Here is a 23,125-nt window from a genome sequence, read left to right on the forward strand (position 1 = left end):
TCTAGAATTTTTTGGTCAAATCAATTATTGTTCAGATTTCTATACTTAGAGTACAGATCCATTAAAAAAATTATTTATATATTTATATTTACAGTTGATAAAATAAAACTGTTTTTAATCAAAAATTTTCAACTTCAAATGCTTTTAATTTTTAATTGTGTCAATTCTCAAAACTGCACTTTAATTATTTTAAAAACGGTTAAAATCGAATTTGGGTAGATTTTTCTTCTGAAAATTCGTAAAATTCCGGGTTTTCCGGACCAGCGGCCACCCTGTTTTTTATTTTAAAAACCTCCGTTTTCAAAAACTTCTAATTTGAATTTTTTTAATACTTAAAACTGCATTTTGAAATTCTTTAAATTAAAATATATGCTTGAAAATTAAAAAACTAAAATGGAAATTTTTTAAAGTGAAAGCTTTTCGAATTAAGCATTCTAAACTAAATGATCCAAAAATTGAAGTTACATTTTTAATTAAAAATTCATTATTGAAAATCAACAAAATGTTTCATACTTCAACTGAAATAGTTAAATTTTCAATAACAGATTTATTTTGAGAAAAAAAAAGGAATTTTCAATAAAATATTTCCTTTTTCAACCAAAGCGATGATTGCTCAATTTTGATTTTCAATCAAAAAGATTTGAATAAAACTAAACAATTTTAACAACGCGAATTTTAAACAAAATAGTTAAATAAGGTCATATAAAGCTACTTTTACAAATAAAGAATAATTTTTGTTCAATTTTATATTGCAATTAAAAAAAAATTAAGCACGCTCTCGAACAAATTCCCTGACTTTCAAAAAAAATCCATGACATTTCCAGGTTTTTCTAGGTATATAAAAATTCCCTAACAATTCCAGGTTTTCCAGGTAGGGTCGACATTCCTGTTTTCAATTTGCTCTTTCGAACTTTCAGGAATTTTGTAAATCGCAATTTTCAAATAATTAATTTTAATTCTCAGGATTTATATCTGAAAAAGCAGATTTAAATTGTACAAATGATTCTTTAATAATATGGACAAAAATATTTTATTTTAAATGTTTTGATGAAATGTTTTGAAAATGAAAAAATAACCATTATTTAAAGGTAAAAAATATTCCTGAATGTTTCTGAATTTTAACATCTTTAAAAGTTTTGATTATAAATTTTAAGCTTTGAAAGCAGACAAAAATAAATGTGTTTTTGGAGAAACTTAGATGTTTGAAGATTTCAAATAAAAAATTTGAAAGCTTTTTAAACATTTTAAAAGGTCACAATCGAATAATATTTTTTTAAGATTCCACAGAAACTTTTTAATGAATTTTTATTTTAAAACATTTATTTTAAGATAATACTTAAAATGCTTTAAAAACATTGCAAAATATTTCCAATATTATCAAAAAAGAATCGGCAAGATTTGAAATGAATTTTTTACTTTTGCACCATTGTTTTAAAATTTTAGAAAAAATTTGAATTGTTTAAAGATATTTGAACAATTTTGTTAAAATTATACAAAATCACAAAAAACTTAGAGCAAAATGAAGATTTTTGAAGATTTCGAAATGAAATTAAAAAAAATTTTAATCTTTTGAAAGGATTCAAGATCATAAAAAAATATTCCTAAGATCCCGGAAATATTTGAAGCGATTCTTTGTTCTTATAAATTAATAATACAAAATCATATTTAAAAAGATTTAAAAAATTACAAGCCTTCCAAAATTGTCAAAAATGATTACGAAAGATTTTTAAACTTTCTTTAGGAACAATTCGTGTAAATTTAAAATGTATTTAGGATTTTTAAAGAGATTAAAAACATTTTAAAGCTTTGAAAGATTTCCGAACATCTATAAAATATTCTTAAACTTTTTGCTATAGTTACTTAAAATTTGTAATTCATGTTAACATTTTTTTCTTTCGAATTATAATTTGCATAAACTTTTTTTTTATTCTGGACTGAAAAATCTTTCTTAGTTGCAAATTCTGCAATTTTGTAGAATATTCGTCTTTTTTGTTTAAAAAATCATCTCTATTGGTAGAAGTCTTATACTCTTCTTTAATTTAAAATTGCAAATGTTTGGTTTAAAACTGAAATTTGTTGTAATTGAGGATTCAACTCTTTTGTAAAAAATTCGTCTTTTTGAATGAATTCAACTATTTGATTTAAAATATTTTTTAGATTAATTATCTACTACATATTATAATTTTCGTTGATAATTCTTATTCTAAATCTCGATATTTTTGTTAAAATGATGTATTTTTTGGACAGTTCGTCTTTTCAGATGAATTTAAGTGTTTTTTATTTAAAATTTAAAATTTTTTGATTGAAATATCAACTATGTATGACATTTTTTATCAAAAATTAATTGTGTTGTTTGAAATTCCAATACCTGATTAGCACTTTATTAAAAATTCATTTTTTTAATCAGAATGATTATTTTAGTTGACAATTTACCTACTTGGTTGAAAATGTAACAGTTTTTGGTTAAAGATTAACTTTTATATTGAAATTTAGATTTAAAATATCTGAAATCTTAAAAGAATTTTTTGAAATTTCTATAAAATATCTTGGTGGAATTATATTTATGTAACCTTTAAAACAAATAAACTTAAAAAATAAATATTTAAACGATATTGTTATTTTTATTTAAAAATCTGTTTTTTATCTTAATATTCAGTTATAAATAATCTAATGAATCAATAATTTTTATTTGAATTATACTTACTGACTTCGGTGACGATCAAGGAAATTAAGCCATCATCAACAAAGACACGATTTCCTGGTTTCAGTACTTTAGAAATATTCACGTAGTCGACCCAGACAGCCTTATTATTTCCTTTTTCAAGAAGTGCCTTGTCTGTCGAGAGTTTAAATGACTGTCCCTTAACCAGTTCAACTTCTGCGCTGCCGCCCTAAAAATAAATATTTTAATACATACAATAAATATTATAATTTTAAATTATTAATTGAAAATACTTAAAATAATATTTTGACGCTAACAGAAATTTTTTAGATTTGAATTACCAAAACGAAAATGGTTTTGTAAACGTCTGAAATCCTGCATAGAGGCAATTAAATTATTCAAAACTAAACAAATCCGAATGAAAGACAATTAAAATTGTACATTTCCAAAGTAGAAGTCATCAACATTTTTATTCGGAGATTACCTAAAGTTAAAAATTAAAAATTCAACCAATTTTTTTTAGAGCATTCAAAATTCGACAGATTGGAAAAGAAGTACAATAAATGTTTATTTATAATAATAATTTTTATCCGAAATTTTATCAGTGGTGTCTTTTCTTTAGTAAAACTTTCCAGTAATTTTCCGTTTCAAAATTTATTTAGCTACCTTTGAAAACTTTACACTTCCGTACGTTTACTGAAAAAAAATATTTAGAAAATGATTCGAAAAGATCAAAGATTGAAAATTAAATAAATAGAACTTAAAAATGTTTATGTTTGACTTTAAAAAATGTATTTTTATCAGTAGATATATTTCAATTCCTTATTCTCGTAAATTCTTTCCACTTAACTCGAACTGAATTAACAGAAACAATAAGAAAATCTAATTATTTATTGTTGAATCTTCATTCTTTTTGGGTTTAAAGGCTATTATTATGTTTTTAGTTAAAAATTCATCCTTTTGGATAAGAATTATATTATATTTGGTTGTAAATTTAATTATTTAGTTAAAAAAACAATTTATTCATTAAAAATTCAACAATTTTGTTGGAAAGTTATCCTTTTTGGTTGATATTTCAACTATTTTCGAAGAAAACCCAACTATTTTGTTGAAAATTAACTTTTTTGATGAAAATTTATGTTTTAGGGTTCAAAATTCAACTTTGTCGTAGAAAATTCATTTGCTGGCTTCAATTTCAATAATTTCATTAATTTTCTTTTTCTTGACTAAAAAATATTTTTCTATTGAAAAATCAATAATTTTTCAGCTAATTCGTATTTTTGTACTGAAAATTAAACAATGGGGTTAAAAGTTGAGATACAATTGTAAACATTCATTGTTTTTGTTGAAGATTCATCATGTTAGTCACAAATTGATCTATTTGGTAAAAATTATTCTTCTTGACTGAAATACCTCTATTTGGCTAAAAATTCAACTATTTGTTTGAAATTTTTGGTAGTTAAAAATTCACTTTGTTTCAAACTCAACTTCTCGGTTGAAGAGTCTAGTTCTTTGAAGAGAACTAATCTGTTTTGCCGAAAAATTTCAATTTTAATTTTAAAAAACTCAACTATTTAGTTAAAAATTAATATTTTGGTTGAAAATTGATATTTTCTGGTTGAAGATTCAAATATTTCTTTGAAAATTGAACTATTTTCTTGAAATGATTTTCTTTTGTTGATGATTAAAATTTTTGTTGTTAAAATTAAAATTCGTTGATGGTAAATTATACTGTCTTGTAAAAAATTTATCTATTAGGCTTAAAAATTTAACAATTAGATAGAATATTCGACTATCAGGATGAAAATTTAAATATATGATTAAAATTTCAACTATTTTTTGGCAAATGCGTTTTTTTCAATTACTATTTTTTTAATTTTATATTCCCGGACTTAAAATTAAACTTTTTTGTAGAAAATTCCTTTTAGCTTAACAATTTAACAATGAGCGATAATTCAAATATTTGGTTGAAAACCGCTTTTTGTTGAAAATTTGTATTTAAGGGTTACAAAATCAACTATATATGGTTGAAAATTTAACTACTTTGTTAAAAATTAATTTGTTTAAATTTACATTTCGGGATCATATTTTTCGCTTGAAAAGTAAAAATTTGATAGAAAATTCAAATATTTGGCTGAAAATTTATCATTTGGGTGAAAATTCAAATATTTTGGTGAAAAAACATTAATGGATTGAAAATTCAACTGTTTTGTAGAAAATTGATCTTTTTGGCTTGAAAATGTAACAATTAGATAGAAAATTCAAATATTTGATTAAAATTGTAACTATTTCGTTGAAAATGTTTTTTTTTTTAATTATTTTTTTTCAAATTTACATTTCCGGATTACAATTAAACTCTTCGTTGTTAAAAATTCATATTTTTGGCTCGAAAAATAAAAATTTGATAGAAAATTCGAATATTTGGTTGAAAATGTATCATTTGGGTGAAAATTAAAATATTTTGGTGAAAGCCCATTGTCGGATTTAAAAATAAACTTTTATGTAGAAAATTCCTTTTAGCATAACCATTTAACAATTAGAGAGAATTCAACTATTTTGTTGAAAATAAGTTTTTTGTTGAAAATTTTTATTGACGGGTTGAATAATAAACTATATGCGGTTGACAATTTAACTTTTTTTTATTAAAAATAGGTTTCTTAAATTAATTTTTTTAAATTTAAATTTCCGGATTTAATTTTAAACTCTTCGTTGTTGAAAATTTATATTTTTGGCTTTAAAAGTAAAAATTTGACAGAAAATTCGAATATTTGGTTGAAAATTCATCATTTGGGTGAAAATTCAAATATTTGGGTCGAAAAACATTATCGGAATGAAAATTAAACTGTTTTGTAGAAAATTGATAGTTTTGGCTTGAAAATGTAACTATTAGATAGAAAATTAAACTATTTTGTTGAAAATTGAGTTTTTTGTTAAAAGTTCGTATGTTCGAGTTGAAAATTCAAATATTTGATTGCAATTTTAACTATTTTGTTGAAAATGTTTTTGTTTAATTATATTTTTTTAAATTTACATTTCCGGATTTAAAATTAAACTTTTTTTATACAATAAAATACATCTTTTTAACTCAGAAATTTAGTAAGTTAATAGAAAACTCAGCCATTTTGTTGGTAATTAAATATTTTTGTTAAAAATTCATATTTTCTGCTCGAAATTTAACATTTTCGAAAAAGAAAATATAATCTTTTTGACTTGGAAAATTAACTTGTTTTTTGTTGAAGATTGAGAATTTTAGATAAAAATTGATCCCTTGATTTGAAAATTCAAACATAAGTCGATGCTACCGTTAAAAAATTCAACATGACGAAGAGAAAACAGAGAAAAAGTTAATTTTTGAAAAATGCAGACAATTTTTTAAAAATTTCTATTAGAATATCGGAATAATTAAGCAAATTTACTTACGCCTTCCAAAAGGCCTGTACGGATTTCCGGACCTTTGGTGTCCAGGGCGATAGCAACAGGTACACAGATGCCCGTTCTTTCGCTGAGATTTTTTTGGGCTGCTCTCACATTTGCTATTGTCTCTGCATGATATTCATGAGATCCATGAGAGAAGTTCATTCGAGCAATGTTCATTCCAGTCTCGATCATTTGCTCCAACCTTTCAACTGATCTTGAGACTGGACCAATTGTGCAGATAATTCCCGATAAACGCACGAACGATGTCTGTGTAGTTATGTCCAGGGCACACATGTGCTCCAGGTGACTCTGTGCAGTCATATGTGTTGCTACTGGTGTTCCAGCCATCTGCGATTAATAAAAATCACTCAATTATCAAAAAATTCCCACGCGAAAAAGGAAATCAGGAAAAGCATAAAAAATGCTTCAGAAGAATAAAGAACACACATAAATCCTAAGTCTAGACTGGCGTGACATTTTTACAATACTCTTAGGGTGGCCGCTTTAATTGAGAAAAAACATTCCCGGTCATTTCCTGGCGTGCAATAATTTTGAACGGTCATTGCAATTAAAAAATTCGAACTCTTAGAGCTTAACATTTTTTTATTTGAAATAATCAAAAATGAACTGTATATTAAACCAATCGAAATTGAACTCCTGAATTTTAAAGTTTTATCATTGAAACTTTAAAAAAATATTTCTAACGCTAAATAACTTACAGATTTAAAATGAAAACTTTCAACTCAAAATTAAAAGATTTTTTGGTTGGAAATCCAATCACGTATGTTAGTTGAAAGTGAAATGAATTTGTTAAAAATTCATTCTTGTGATTGTTCTTTTGTTTTGAACATTTATTTGTTTTGGTAGAAATTTAGTTATATTTTTGTTAAAAATGCATCCGTTTGGTTAAATTTTTTTTAAGAATTGAAACATTTTGTTGAAAACTTGTCTCCTTTCTAAAATTTAACTGTTCTTTATATAAAATTAGAATCTTTTTTGGTTGAAAGTTGAACTACTTAGTTAAAAATTAAACTAATTTGTTAAAAATGCATTGTTTTGGTTGAAGATTCATCACTTTGGTTGACAACTGATCTTTTTGGTTGAAAATTTAACTATTTTTTTTATTCATTTTTTATTCCGATTCTTAATTTAAAATTTAATTATTTCATTTTTGGTTAAAATTTCTCTTTTTTAGTAGAAATGGGACTATTTGGTTTAAAATTTATTTCTTTTGTTAGAAATTTATTAATATTTTTGTTAAAAATACAACTGCTTTGTTACAAATTAATTTTTTTATTAAGAATTAAAACATTTTGTTGAACAATTGTCTCCTTTCTAGAATTTAACTGTTTTTTCATTCAAAATTAGAATCTTTCTTGGTTGAAAATTCAACTACTTTGTTGAAAGTTGAACACATGTTTTTTATTCCGAATAAATTACTTAATTTAAAACTTAATTATTCCACTTTTGATTGAAAATTTATGTTTTTTAGTTAAAAATTAAACTATTTGGTTGTAAATTCATGTATTTGATTTAAAATTCGTTTTTTTTTTGAAAATTAATTTCTTTTGGTAAAAATTATTTCTCCTTGGTTAACAATTCAAACATTTTGTTGAAAATTCGCCTCTTTTCTAGAATTCAAATGTTTTTGTTCAAAATTATAATATTTTTGGTTGAAAATTCAACTACTTAGTTAAAAGTTTAACTTAGTTGTTAAAAATTCATTCTCTTGATTGAAGATTCATCACTTTAGTTGAAAAATGATCTCTTTGTTTGAAGGTTCAACTATATTTTTTTAATTCATTTTTTATTCGGAATAAATTTCTTAATTTAAAATTTAATTATTTCATTTTTGGTTAAAATTGTTCTTTTTTAGTAGAAAATTTAACTATTTGGTTAAAAATTCATGTGTTTAGTTTAAATTTTTTTAATTTATTTCTTTTGGTACAAATTTATTAATATTTTTGTTAAAAATACAACTGTTTTGTTACAAAAATAATTTTTGGTTAAGAATTAAAAGATTTTGTTGAAGAATCGTCTCATTTCTAGAATTTAATTTTGTTGTTATTAAAAATTAAAATTTTTCTTGGTTGAAAATTCAACTACTTATTTGAAAGTTGAACACATTTTTCCCCCTGAATAAATGACTTAATTTAAAACTTTATTATTCCATTTCTGGTTTAAAATTTATCTTTTTTAGTTGAAAATTTAACTAATTGGTTGAAAATTCATGTATTTGGTTTAAAATTCGTTTTTTTTGGGGGTTGAAAATTAATTTCTTTTGGTAGAAACGTATTAATATTTTTGATAAAATGCAACTATTTGGTTACAAATGAATTTTATTTTTCGTTAAGAATTCAAACATTTTGCTGAAAATTCGTCTATTTTCTAGAATTCAAATGTTTTTGTTCAAAATTATAATATTTTTGGTTGAAAATTCAACTACTTAGTTAAAAGTTTAACTTAGTTGTTAAAAATTCATTCTCTTGATTGAAGATTCATCACTTTAGTTGAAAAATGATCTCTTTGTTTGAAAATTCAACTATTTGCTTCAAAATTCATTTTTTTTTGTTCTGAATAAAGTTACTAACTGAAAATTTAACTGATCCTTTTTTGGTTGAAAATTGATCTTTTTGGTTGGAAATTAAATTATTTAGTCAGAAATTAACTCTTTTTAGTAAAAAATTGTTTTTTTCTGGGTAGAAAATGAATTTTTATAAAATGACAATTTAACTATTTCATTTTTGGTTCAAAATTTTCGCATTTTAGTTAACAATTCATATATTTGATTGACAATATCTTTTTGGTTTTAAAATTTTAATGTTTTAGTAGAATTTTTTTTCTTAAAAATGCAACAGTTTGGTTAAAAATGATTCTTTTTTGGTTGAGAATTCAATCACTTTGTTGAACATTAGTATTTTTTCTACAATTAAAATGTGTGTTATTTAAAAATTAAAATCTTTTCTGGTTGAAAATTTATAGGACTCAGTTTAAATTCGAACTTATTTGCAAAAAAATATATTTTTTTTAGTTGAGGATTCATCCTAATAGTTCAAAATTAATTGTGTTTTGAAAATTTCATTATTTTGTTGACCAACATTTTTTTTTGGTTTCAACTAAAGTTATTAAGTGACAATTTAAATGTTTCAGTTTTGGCTGAAAATTGATCTTTTTATTTGGAAGTTGAATTATTTGGTTAAAAATTTGCTTCTTTTTTGTTCCGAATTAGGTTTTTAACGCGAAACTAAACCATTACATTTTTACTGAAAAACTGATATTTTTTAGTTGAAACTTGCAATATATGTTTGAAGATTGATGTATTGAGTTTCCCTAAAAAAATGTGTAAAATTCTCGATCAAAAAATAATATCACTTTTATATCCCGGTCCAGCGGCCATCCTAAGTCTTAAAACAAATCTAAGTTCTACAAAAAGACCTACTTTTAACCCCCAGTAGATTACCTACTTATTCTAAAAAATGATGCATAACATGTCATTCAAAGCGTTTAAAAAATATTATAAACGTTTGAAATTGATCCAAGTTTTAAATTAATAACTTTAAAATGGAATAATTGGAATTCAAATTTACTTCAAGTTTGAAATATTCAGTGAAGTAACCCTGGAAAATTGAACAATTATCCATTTAAAATATTTAAAATTTTTAAATTCCAAATTTTACGAAAACTGTAGAAAAAACGTTTTATAACGTTTTTTTGATTTATAGTTCGTGGTTTATATGACAATAGTTTTTTAAATAATTTATAAGCAGTCATACATTTATAGCGAAGAGAGAACAGCACAACCACAAAATTGTTATTTACTAAATCCTATAATACAGACAGAAAATAACTACAAGGATTTCCCAATTCAGATAATTTATTTATTTATTTCAACTAGAATAAAATTCCTTGCAAAACTTACAGCAAAATATTATTCTAATAATAAATCGAATTAATATACAGAATAATGAATATTTTCTGAAAATAAAAATTATATTGACGCACTCTTAATATTTTTTTTTTAAAGTAGTCGCGTTATATTTATTTTTTTTAATTATTGGTGCGTAAAAAAGAGCCACACGATAAAGTAAATAACATTTTTAGAAATTCAAATAATTTTTTTATGACATGCACGATTGTAAAAGCATGCGTATTAAATAATAAACGTGCACTCGCCATGTGGATTTTTTTTAATCAATAAAAATTTGCAGTGATTAGAAAAATGTAATTTCGATTTTGCTTTGTGCTTATACAAACTAAAGTGATCCGGTGCTCTAATCTGAGCGACCTTGCCATCTAATTATAAGATAAATAATCGAGTCTAGGTCAGAGTCAGCATCACCGAATTTAAAATGATAAGGGCAATGTTACTCATTTGACAATAATGCAGATAAAAGGTCGTCTAAAATAGTATTAACATGCTCGATCTTATTCACCGAAATTTGGTTTCACTCATCTTTTTTAAATAGGAAAACTATAGAGACTGTCGATTAGTGTGACCCAATTTTTTTCTTCTTCAAATTTTCATGCATATGGCCCCCAAATTTGTTTAAATTTACAAAAAAAAAGGCTTTAAAACGAAATTATATTTAGAGGTTTCGCAAGCCCATGAAGTTTAACGCGTATTTTCCATAAGAAAAAGACCTTTGCATTATTCGTAAGTGTCAATATTAGGTGCAACGAGTTGAAACTCGACATTTCCCTTCATAACTTGTGTTGAAAAAATCGCAAAAATCATAATCAGTTTTTTGTGGATTCGAACAAATTGGGTGGCGATATAAATAAATTGTTTAAATTCCATGCATTTTTTTTAAAACCTTACCGTAGATAGAGAAAATATATTTTTTATGTAAAAACATATTTATGTAAAAGGTTTACTTATCATCGCATCTACCTAGTTTGAATAAAAGAGGTAAAATGAAAAAAGGTTTAATTTATATTAAAATTTTATGTTCAGAAATTGAAAAGTGTTCAGTGTTACTTTTTTTGGTGTATTAAAGGACTTAGGAATGCTTAATTTCAACAATTTAAAAATAAAAGGCTTTAAAATTACGAATTAAAATAGAATAGACTGACGGAATAAAAAAAACTGGTATCGGGAAAAAATATCTACTTAAAATTTTTAAATATACAATGTTATTGCTGATTATCTCCTTTGGACTAGAGACTATTTTTCATACAAAATTGTTTTTTTTAAACATTTTTTTTTCGATTAAACTTTTGAAAGATAATACGATTTTAATAAAATCACGACTTACTTTCTCGGGAGAAAGATTGTTTACAAAATGATCTTATTCAATTTTTAAAAATGATTTTTTTAAGTACTTTAATGATTTGTTATCAAAAATTGAATAAGCTCAAGTTGTAGCGCATCTTCGTCTCAATCGCACATTTTTTATCTATGAGCGTATGGCTTACACGAATTTGTGCTAGAAACATTAAATTGTTTGTTAATAACCGTTTTCACAATAATAAAATTAGGAAAATTACTTTTTTCATAGTATTTTAATTTTATATCGACATTGAACTTGACCTAACTTAATTGTTGACAACATTTTCTGCATTAATATTATTAATTTATAACACGTAAAACCTCTTTTTGTCGTAAAAATAAGATATTTCTGCTCGTATTGTTTAAAAATATATACAATAGCTAATGTTAGTAGTATTATATCAATTTTATAGAACTAAGTAGTGCTTTATGTTTGAACGTGTAAAAACATTATCTAAGATATAAAATAAGCATAAGAACACGTAATGTTTTTATTCTGGTCTTATTACCTGCAGATGTATAACACTTATTAATTGTATAATTAAGATAATTTTTTACATTTGTTCAAAAACGAATGTATCATATTGACCATACTTGAGCTAAGTCAAGTTAAATGTCGATAGAAAATAAACACCCTGTGAAAAATGTAATTTTCGTTATTTTGCTACTGTAAACATTATTATTAACAAATAATTTAATGTTTTTAGTACGAATTGATGTAAACAATAGGATGATGGATAAAAAATGTGTAATAGTGATTATTCGTACGAACTATTACTTTCAGATCTACATTGTTTTCGTAGTTTCAGAATTTTTCCATTTTTTCACAAATTTATAACTCGAAAACTATTGTTCGTGCAAAAAATGGCACGATACCTTTTTTATGTAATTCTATTTAACTTTTCGGAAAAAATATAAAGATTTTTATTTATTTGAAGCAATTGTTTATAAACAAAACTTGTTTAGAATAAAATTCAAGCTTTTTCGAAAAACAAAAAAACAATATCGTTTTCGAAATCGGCACGTCGAAATCTATAGAATATGGCTTTTTTTATGGAACCTCTTATTTGATACGAAATCATCGCCAGCACCGTACTATTTCAAGAGAATTCAAATGATTTTAAGAAATTTTCAAAGATTTCAAAGGAGTTTACGATGTTAAACATTTTTTTATGAATTTTGAGAAATTCTTAACGATTTCATAGGAATTCGTAAGATTTTTAAATATTATGAGATTTTAATGAATTTCAAGAGATTTTCAAGGACTTCTATTTTTTTATCAATAATTTTTAAACATTTTTAAATAATTTAAAATTTGTTTAAGAATTTTCGAAGATTTTTGTGTTAAATTCCAATGAGTTTAAAGAGATTTGAAAAGATTTCAATGGGTTTCAAAGGATTCCTTAAGATTTCTAAGAATTTTGAATGATTTGAAGAAATTGTGAAAGATTCCCAAGGGATTTCGAAAAGTTTCTGAGATTTTTTAAAAAAGATTTAAGAGTAATTTACGGGATTTCAAGGTATTTTAAGATTATTATTGAATTTTATAGGATTTCAAGAGATTTTTAAGACCTTCTATTTTTTTAGAAATAATTTTCAAGTATTTTGAAATAATTCAAAACTTTTAAAAGAATTTTCTAAGATTATTTTTAAATTCCAATGAATATTAAAAGATTTCAATTGTTTTAAAATGATTCCTCAAGATTTCTAGGAATTTTGAATTATTTGAAGGATTTGTGAAAGATTTCGAAATGTTTCTTAGATAAAAAAAAGATTTAAGAGTACTTTACAAGCTTTCAAGGTATTTTAAGTTATATTATTGAATTTTAATGGATTTCAAGGGATTCCACCTGAAGAATTCTAAGGATTTTATAGAATTTGTCAATATTTTACTGGATTAAAAAAAACTCGATTTTAAGAGCTTTTGTGTAATTTCTGAATGTCTTAAAGGATTTTATCGGATTGCGAAGATTTTTTAATCGATTTTAAGAAATTCCCAGGAATTTCCAAGGATGTTTAAGAACTTTACTTGAATGTTAAAGGATTTTGAAGGAATCCTAAAAATTGCAAAGAATTTAGAAGAATTTTGAAGAATTTCAAAGAATTTTGTAGTATTTCAATGGATTTCTAAAGAATGCAAGGATCTTCGAACAACTGCAAGAGATTCTGAATAATTATCTTATTAAAGATTCTCAGGATTTTTAGGGATTTCTTTAGATCTCAAAAAATTTTAAGAAAATTCCAGAAAATTGAAAGAATTGTACAAGATTAGAAAGGATTTTGAAATATGAAAAGATTTCGCAGGATTTTATTAAAATTAGATTGAAGAATCGATTATTTAAGATCGTTTAATTCCGATTTTTTCATTTGGAAAAATAGAACCTACAATTTGGCAATCAGTTTTTGTCAATAAAACTCAATAAGAAAAAATGTTGATGCTTTAAACTTTTGGAACGAAAAATAATATTTTCTCCTTTAAACGGGACCATCAGTCATAATATTGAAATTTCTAAAAGTATAATTAGATATTTTCCCCGGAGACCTATTTTTCGTGTTCATAATAAATTTAAATTTAAATTCTTGTAAAAATTTAACAATGATAAGAGACGTTAAGTTAATTTTTGTTGTTGCTTTTTTCGACCCGTCTTGTTTCCAATTGTTTGGTTAAATTAAAAATGGAGAAATATTTTAATTATCAAATTTGGGAAAATCAAATATGTCGCCTTATAATAAACTCATAAAAAAGTATTTTTCTTTTTAAATTGCAAAGAAAGATCAAATTGTATTTTCCTCTACTTTATAAGAAAAGAGAAAAAATTGTTAACAGTGTTTATTCTAATTTAATATGCAAATGAAAATTTCAGTATACAATAAAAATAATCGATATCTATGCCATTCAAGTTCAACCACGTGAATGAAGTTCAGGATCTTACATAATTTGTACACAATGTGCAAGAAACTTTAATAAATGTTATTTTAATACTTTACAAAATTCTAATAATTGGAATTTTGTAAAGTATTAAAATAAAATTTATTAAACTTTCTTGCATATCGTGTGCTTAAATACAGACTAACTTTTTAAATTTATTATAATTAAATTTTTTAAATTTAGTATTTCTAAAACGATTTCGTTTTTTCTAATCCGCCTTTTAATTTAAGAGAATTTTTTTTAATTGTCTTGTACAATTTGATCAATTTTAATTAATAATCTTAACTTTTCGTTGGTTATTGATCGACCTAGCCAGTCGAGTGGGTAGGGTTGAGGATTATGCAACAGCTGTTTAAAATAGGCCAAGAATAAAGTTTTTCTTTGTGGCTTTATTCCCTTAATATTGTTGGTTTAAAATTTTGAATTCAAAAAATTCTATGCAAATTCTGACTGCAATTTTTATTTATACTTAGATTTCAAGTGAGAAATTTAAATACTGTTTCTAATTTATTAAAGTATTTAAGGATAGTTCGATTACAATTACCAAGGACAATTGGTCTATTTCTTTTATCGATGAAATCAGCCACACAAATGCCATTAAATAGGCTGTCACAGTCATTTTAAGCCTTCTATCTGAGAGCAATCCGAATTATCTCATTTTCATATACATTTCAAGAAACGCAACATTCACAGGTAATTTTCCGAAGAATTCGCTTGCAGCAGCCGTATTCAATTTTAATTTCTTCAAAAACTGGCTGCATAATTAATTTAAATTGTAAGTATCTTATTTCATCAAATTAAATTCTTTTGTTGCGAGGAAGATTTTAATTTATTAATCACAATAATAATTGTTAATAATTAATTAACGCTTGAAATAAAACACGACTTTCTCAACTTTTTAGAGAAAAGAAAATAACTCAAGGATGTAATTCTAAAATTGATATGCTTTACTATAAATTTGCAAAGACTACCAACAACTATGGTTGCTTGTATTTAAAAATAGCTCGACCTCAAAATTCGACAATGAATAAACTACAACATAAATTAAATATAGATTGCATTCATACATAAAGATGCCTTTTTTATACAAACTTATTGCAACTAAAACATTATTTAGTAACTAATTCTATTAGTTCTATTTTAAGTTTTTAAAGTGAATATAATATTCCAGCTCTCTTCATAAAATTGTTAAAAGACACACATAAAATTATCTACAAAGTAGTTCTTCAATAACTAGTTAATTATAAAAAAACACTTATTTTCTAGCTACTATAGAGGAAATTTTTAAGTAATTAGCTTCGATAGTAAGTACATAGGCTAGAAGAAATTTTATTTCATAGGGTGTATTCTAGTTTGATGGATGTTCTGAAAATGAAAACTCCTTTCATTTTCAAAAAATTAATATACATTAAATAAAAAAACATTTATTAATACTACATGTCGAAAAGCAGAAAATTACCATAATATTTGATAAACTAGAATGCTTTAATTTTTCCTAAATTTTCAATTTGGAGAATCCATTTTAAAAGGTCCGAAAAATAAAAAAATTAAGTATTTCTCCACATAAAAATAGGTGTGTATAAAAATCTATTCAGACTGTTGAGAACTTTATCATTTTGAAAGTTAAACTTTGAACACTTTCAAAGTTTGGAATCTTTTATTTTATTTGAAATTTTTTATATTAAAAAAAAAATGTTTTTAAATTTTTTAGTACTGTACACTTAATTTTAAAATAAAGCGTCTTACAGTAAAACTATATAACTAAACAAATTTTCCGGGAAAGCAAAAAGGCGTTCACAAAATTTTAACTTGTTAAAAAAAATGAGAAAGTAAATCCGAGAGTTGACAGAGCTCTATACTCTATAGATCTATAATAAAAAATAAAAAAAGTTAATACTTTTAGACAAAAATATTGTCCGAAATCCTCCTGTCAGAAACACGTAAGTGCTATGGAAATTTCTTCTCTATTTAACATAAAATATATCAGTAAAACACCAGAAAAATGTTACGAGACAAATAGATGGCTCAAAAGTGAAGATTCACCATTTTTTTCAATTTTTAAAAACATTTAAAAAAAATTATTCTTTCACAAAATATTAGGTAAACTAAAAGATGATTTTTCTAGCAAACAAATATTTTTTTAAAAATAATTTTTTAAAATGCCAAATATGGAAAAACTAATAGCGCTCTTCTATACAGATAAAAACAATTAAATAAAGTCTATGTATTTCACAATGTTTGTAAGCACATTTGGTGAAGTATTATAAATAAGCACTAACAATAATACACATGGATTGTATGTATTTCACAGAATCAGATGGCGCTGTTAGTGTTTACGTTTCTCGAAGATTAAAACAAATTATTTAATTACAAATTGTTTAAACAATTTAAAAACAAAATTTTTCATTTTAATTTTTAAGAATTATTGCACTTTATTGATAAATTAATTTTAATGAAACTGTAAAATAATACCAATACTGAACTACAGAATTGACTGTGAGCTAAAAATATTTTGAATTCTATAAAATTGCATATTAGAATACGGTCAAAAATATTAATTTACTATTTAAATAAATGTACGAAATTCGAATACGAACTAGAAAAATTTGAGGCAAAAAAATAAAATCTTTCGATTTAAATTTCTCGTTACAATGTCATCAAAACCATTTCGTCACTCTATTCGAAGCAGTTTGAAGCATTAACAGAAAATCCGTTCTTATCAGTCAGATTTTTGAAAACAGAATTTTTTCCACTAGATAAAAAATACATTAAAGATATGGAAATTTTTCAATTTATTTGCAAAAAGACTATGGGGTACGGTAATGATTATTGTCGTGGAGGCTATGTTACCAATCAATTACGTCATGATTTTCATGTTTTTTACTCATTTATAACACGAAATTTAAATATCAAGATTTTATATACTTCGATTGAAAAATTAAGATCTGTATTTTCAAGAGAGAATTTATGTTAATAAGTAGATATATTTATAATCTCTTCTGCAAGGTTAAATGATTTAAAAATGTTTATAAAATAATGTTTTTCTAAAGTGCTTTTCTAATCGTGTTCTTTTTTAAATATAATAGTTTAATGTTTTAAATTAAATACGAGAGCCTAATTCTAAAATAAACATACATGAAAGAAATATTTGATTATAGATTCTGCCAAAAAATGATTGCATACTGGGAAAAACCTGAAAGGTCTGATGGCTTTTAATAAGTGAAAGGTAGGGTGCCCAAAAAATAAATTTCATTTTAGGCCACGCTAGGCTGCTTTCCGTCTAAACATTAATGTTCTTAGTATTTAATTTAAAAAAATAAATTAAGGCTAAAAAATTGGTTCGTGTCTGGAAAGTATTTTTTCTTTATTGGGGAATAAGCCCCTTAATTTTAGGGGAGAACAGAGGTTTGAAGATATTATCGCACAGAATTCCTTCTAAAATATAAGGAGAATATTTTTCATAAGGAATAAATTACAAATATATTTACTGGGTCACCGAAAAAAATCTTGAATTTTGAAATACAGAAAACACATATTTTTTATACTTAGATTCATGTAGTACTTTAAAATGTATTCTTCAACTTTCCATTGAATTTTTAATGATTAAAAATAAGAAATGAGGTAAAATTATAGGTAAAAATACATTTTAAATTACTCAAGGAATCTTTAGGCTAGTTTTCGTGCATTATTTGTAATGAAAACATCTTAAAAACTACAAAAAAAAATTATTTTAACAATGTTTTTTCCAACTGAATTTTTTCTTATCATCGCTTCTTACCAATTCTTGAAAAATTGTTAAATATTAATAAATGGTGGACTTATTTCGGGGAAAACATTCCCTATACCTTTATTGTTTCCAATTTTAAAAGCAAATTTTTCTGTGGCTGAAATTGCTAAAAATTGATTTATTTTTTTTTCAAAATTGGAAACAGTTGAGTTGTTGGGGATGCTACTCCTGATAAAATGAAACAAGGCTCATTAAATATCAAATTTTTTTTAAATTGGTCAGAAGCATCAATAAAAATAATTTATTACAAACAATATTGTTAAAATAATTATTTTGCGTATGTTTTTATTTTTTAAAGAAAAACCAATATTTTTTCTTTCGTAAAACATTACAGATAATATAATTTTAATTCTTCAAATCACATCAAACTTTTTCGAAATTCCAGACTTGTTTTGTCAACCAGTATACATATTTTTAATGTATTCCTTATTTAACGAAAAAAATGTTTAGAGGCCGAGCCAGATAATATCTTCAAAAATGTATTTTTTGTTTCATAAAACTCGGGGCTTATTCCTCAATAAATAAGAAATACTTTTCAGGGATCAAAGAATGTTTTAACATTAAATTAGGATTTATAAAAGGCATAGTGGAACCTCTAAACAATTTTATTTGTAATAAAAAAAAATTTATGGCAATAATTTTTCATTAAAAATAATAAACTCTGGGGGTGGCGTTAGCAAAATTCAAAAGCATAGATTGTTTGAGCATCCTAGTGGAAATAATGAATAATAGAAAACAAGAAAAGCATCAAACATCAAGTAAAAAGAGTGAAGTTTTTGGTGGATTTTGATACCTTATCGTCGTTGGTTATCCAGACCATTTTGGCAGGCTGTGTAAATAAAGGTGAAACAGGAATTAGTGACCTGTCATTTTTCAATAATATTCGAGCGATTTTCACGTGCCCGGCTCGACCATTAAAATTTACACTTTTTCGAAAAAGCGAAAACGGAATTCGAAAAAGAGTGGACCTCACAAAGGATGGAAGCATGAGACGTTGGCGAGACCAGTTAAAACTAGCGTCGCGACGCTCTTTCCATTGCATTTACTTTTGGTCCCGAAATAACACAAGTCTTCTTTCATTTTAAAGTTCAAGCTCGAAAAATATTCAGAGAATTCTAAAATTAATTCGCAAACTCCACAAAGTTCAAACTTAATCATTCTTAATTTATTATAGTTATTTATAATAATAGTAATAAATTTTAAAAAATGTCTGGGCAATTTATTTCATCAATGGAAATAAAAAATTATAAATAACGATGGAAGTTAATCAAGTGTCAGTTCATTAAGAAATTCTCGAACACTTTATCGATAGAAATAATTATGGATAAAATATGTTTGAAAAAAAATTAATTATCATTGATTTATAAGCTTTATTTAGATATTAAAATATATGAAACCAAAAATGTTTTAGAAAATATCCAAAAAAAATTTAATAAATTTCTGAATATTTTGCTGTTACATAAGAGCAAAAAGTTTAATTACTTTTTTTCAAATTAATAAAATAAAAGCGTTTGTAAAAAACTCAATTAGGCATATAAGAGTATAAGGAATAAAATTGTATATTAAGATATATTTATAATTATTTTTATACATAACTTAAATAACCTTCACTCTTTAAAATTCTAGAAGTTCATATTCGATTCCCAATAAAGTATTAATATAATTAATATAATTATTTATCGTATTTTCTCCTGTTTTCACCAACGTCCGAAAATTGCGTTATATTTTGAAACATATAATATACAAAAAATTGAAAACACTTATATGATTTTTTTGTTCAAGCAGAAAGATGTGAAGTTGCAGTTTTACGAAATCACTAAACGATCTTTGTTTTTTTTCCTTGCTACAGAAATATTTTGAATTCAAATAATTAATTAGGTAAGAGCACTTTTTAGGTAAAAAGCAAACAAAAATTTAATTTCTTCGAAGAATTTTTTTTCTAAAAAAAAATCGAGAACACGCCCTTTTCTTTTAGAAATTTTTTAATTTGAATGCAAAAATGCCCAAAAAATCTTAAAATGTACTATAAACAAAATTAGAAGGAAAAAAAATATATATGAAACACATCACAGTCAGTAAATTTTTTCTTCTTAATAATATCGTATGTAACAATCAAAGTGAAAAATCTGTCTTCAGGGTTGCTACAAAATTCCCGGATTTTTATTAATTTGGAATGAGAATATCTTAAGAAAAATTTTTGCTAAAAAAATAGAAAATTTACCCAATATATTACAAATTAGACGTATTTAATTTTCAACACATCACATACATTTTTATCCAAATAGTTAATTAAAAAAAAAAAAAGATGAACTTTTAACCAAGCAGATTAATTTCCTACCACGAAAGTTGAAGGAAATACATGAAGTTTAAATGAAACAAGATGAATTTTAGTAACAAAAATTAATAAAAAAAAATTCTGCCAAAGAGATGAATTTTCATACAAGAACATTAATTTCCTCAATAAAAACAAATTTTCAATCAAAAAGCTCAATTGTCAACCACCGTGATTAATTTTCTACCAAAAACGATGACTTTTTAATAAAATAATTAAACTTTTAACCAAAGAAATTATTTTTCAACTGAAATAATGAATCTAAAAAAAGGAAATTTTAATCAAATAATGATATTTTCGATCAAAAAGGTGATTTTGATACCAAGAAGATTAATTTTCTGCAAAAAGAAAAACACATTTTTAACAAAATACATGAGTTTACAACTTAAAATGATAAATTTTCAACTAAAAATGGAAAAGTTACACTTTCAGTTAAAAAATATCAATTTTAAACAAAACAAACAATTATCAACCAAAAAGATCAACTTTTCCAGTTTTTATCGAGAAGATTAATATTTTACTACAAAAGATGAAAGTTCAACAAAAACACATGAATTGTTGACCAAAGAGTTTAATTTTCAACAAACAAAGATAAATTTTCAAACAAACATGCAAAATATTAATTTTCATTTAAAAAATACATATTTTTAAAAACCGTTAAATTTTTAACCAGCGAGATGAATTTGCAAAGAAAAAGAATAATTTTCTACCAAAACCGATGAATTTTTTAACAAAATTTAAAAAAATGCATTTTTTGGGGGGCCACAAGATTGAATATTTCAATTTCCCTGACAATTCCCTGGCAGAAAATTATTTAAAAAGCGAATAATGTTTTAATAATGTGCCAAGCCAAATAGTGAAATAAGCCAGAAAAATGTTCTTTACATGGCAGTATGGATAAATTAAGGTTAGAAAACTCAGCGGCTACACTAACGAAAAACAAAATGTCATATAATGGGTATTTTATGCTATTTTTGTTATTATTTTTCACAACTACAAAAAGTTTGTTTTTCTTTATTAGTTTTTGAGAAAACATGGTGGCACTATCTTGCCGTCAACTTAGCTGCACCCTCTACAAAAATTATAAAATTAAAAAAAAGTGACTAGCTTAGATTTTTTGCTATTTTTTGGGTTGACAATGAGCTATGAATTGTTTTTGTAAAATCAACCCTTATTTTAAAGTATTACCTCCTGTAATAAAAAAAGTTTTTTTTTTAAGGTATTAAAAAATGTCTAGGCTAGATTTTTGTGCTATTTATCTACTATCCTATGTGACATTAAGCCATTTTTTCAAATAAACCCTTATTTTATAAAACTACCCTCTGTGCTTCGCCCCTAATCGTTATAAAAACAAACCCCGTATTTGTATCCGAATACAAACATGCAGACTGATGCAAAAAATTGTATACATAAACTGCTGGGATTTTTGTGCTCTTTGTTTATTTTCCAATGACATATTAATCGCTTTTGTAAAATTAACCATTATATGAAAAAACAACACCCTGTGATGAAAACATATATTGAAAAAAGTCGTTATCTACATAGATGGACCTTATTTATAAAATAAATACACCTAATCTTTACAAAAATAATCCCTATAATGTATAAGCTAAAATTTCAACATCTTTTACAAAATTATTTCCCAGTCTATTTGTGTATATTCAAAAAATATAATCGAACTTTTTCGTTGCTTATTTTAATGCCCTTAAACAACTTCCAGTACAACAAATTCTTAATGAAAAAAATCCATGTTCATATAACGAACAATCTAAATGTTCAGAATGATTGAAAATTCTTTGAGAGCAGACTTTTTCTAAAATAATTTTTTTAAATAGTGATTAAAACCATTTTTAAAGATAAGTTGAAATAATTTTAAACCCCTGAAAAGCAGTCGTGTGACTAGGGATGCTGGGGATCTACATTTATGTTGTAAAATACATATTGGCTTTTATATGTGTAATAACCTATGATAACCATTTACCCAGAACACATTCACAAAAAAATGCATCCCGTTCTGATCATAATTGTCACATAATATCAAGTCACCGATTTATTATCTCCTTCAAATACAGGGTCGTGGTGTTTCTGCTAATAAATATTCAAGATTTGAACTTGTGAAAATTCTATTTTATTAGGTTAGTTCGGTTTCTTGATTTTTCCAGCGGGTTAGCGTGGTAAGGAATTATGTTCCAACTACCCCAAGAAACCACCCCTAACTTTAAATATGACTCAGTTTGATGAGAAGACTTTTGAGAATCTTTTCAACACTGCTACTATCGAAATTCCTCAAATTTCGAACTTATCCAGGTATATCAGTCACCTTGGTTTTAGCACACCCAATGCTCTGAGGTATGAAATTCTAGCATCCCCCAAAAAATACCCTTGCCGCAAAATTGGTCTAAATTTTATTGGTGGTAGAATATGTACATTTTTGGAGAACTACCTTAGAGAAACTCATGTAAATTCGACCTTATCCAGGTAGATCGGTCACATGACCTTTTTATCGACTCAATGTTGAAAGAAATCAAGTTTTAGTATGCCCATAAAACTACCCTTATCGCAAAATGCGTCTAAATTTCATTAGTGGTACACTATTTACATTTCTGAAAAAATGCATAAGGGAAAGCCACACAAGATCAATGTTATCCAGGTAGATCGTTCAATTTATTTTTTTATCGACTTAAAGCTGTAAATGATCATGTTTTATTAACCCGAAAAAACTGCCCTTA

The 23,125-nt window shown here is 24.8% G+C and overlaps 1 protein-coding gene across 1 annotated transcript in view; it reads right to left on the bottom strand.

The window, feature by feature from the left end:
- The window catches only part of LOC117181158, a 74,878-nt gene that overhangs the window by 46,921 nt on the left and 4,832 nt on the right, over positions 1 to 23,125 (bottom strand). Inside the window, exons 2-4 of the mRNA XM_033373725.1 lie at positions 18,858 to 18,893; positions 6,083 to 6,427; positions 2,705 to 2,891 (exon numbers count right to left, since the gene is read on the bottom strand). Coding sequence (XP_033229616.1) covers positions 2,705 to 2,891; positions 6,083 to 6,427; positions 18,858 to 18,884 — 559 coding nt within the window. The 5' untranslated portion in view covers positions 18,885 to 18,893. The remainder of the gene's footprint in view (positions 1 to 2,704; positions 2,892 to 6,082; positions 6,428 to 18,857; positions 18,894 to 23,125) is intronic.

Source organism: Belonocnema kinseyi, chromosome 10 (assembly GCF_010883055.1).
Source record: "Belonocnema kinseyi isolate 2016_QV_RU_SX_M_011 chromosome 10, B_treatae_v1, whole genome shotgun sequence".
Taxonomy (NCBI): domain Eukaryota; kingdom Metazoa; phylum Arthropoda; class Insecta; order Hymenoptera; family Cynipidae; genus Belonocnema; species Belonocnema kinseyi.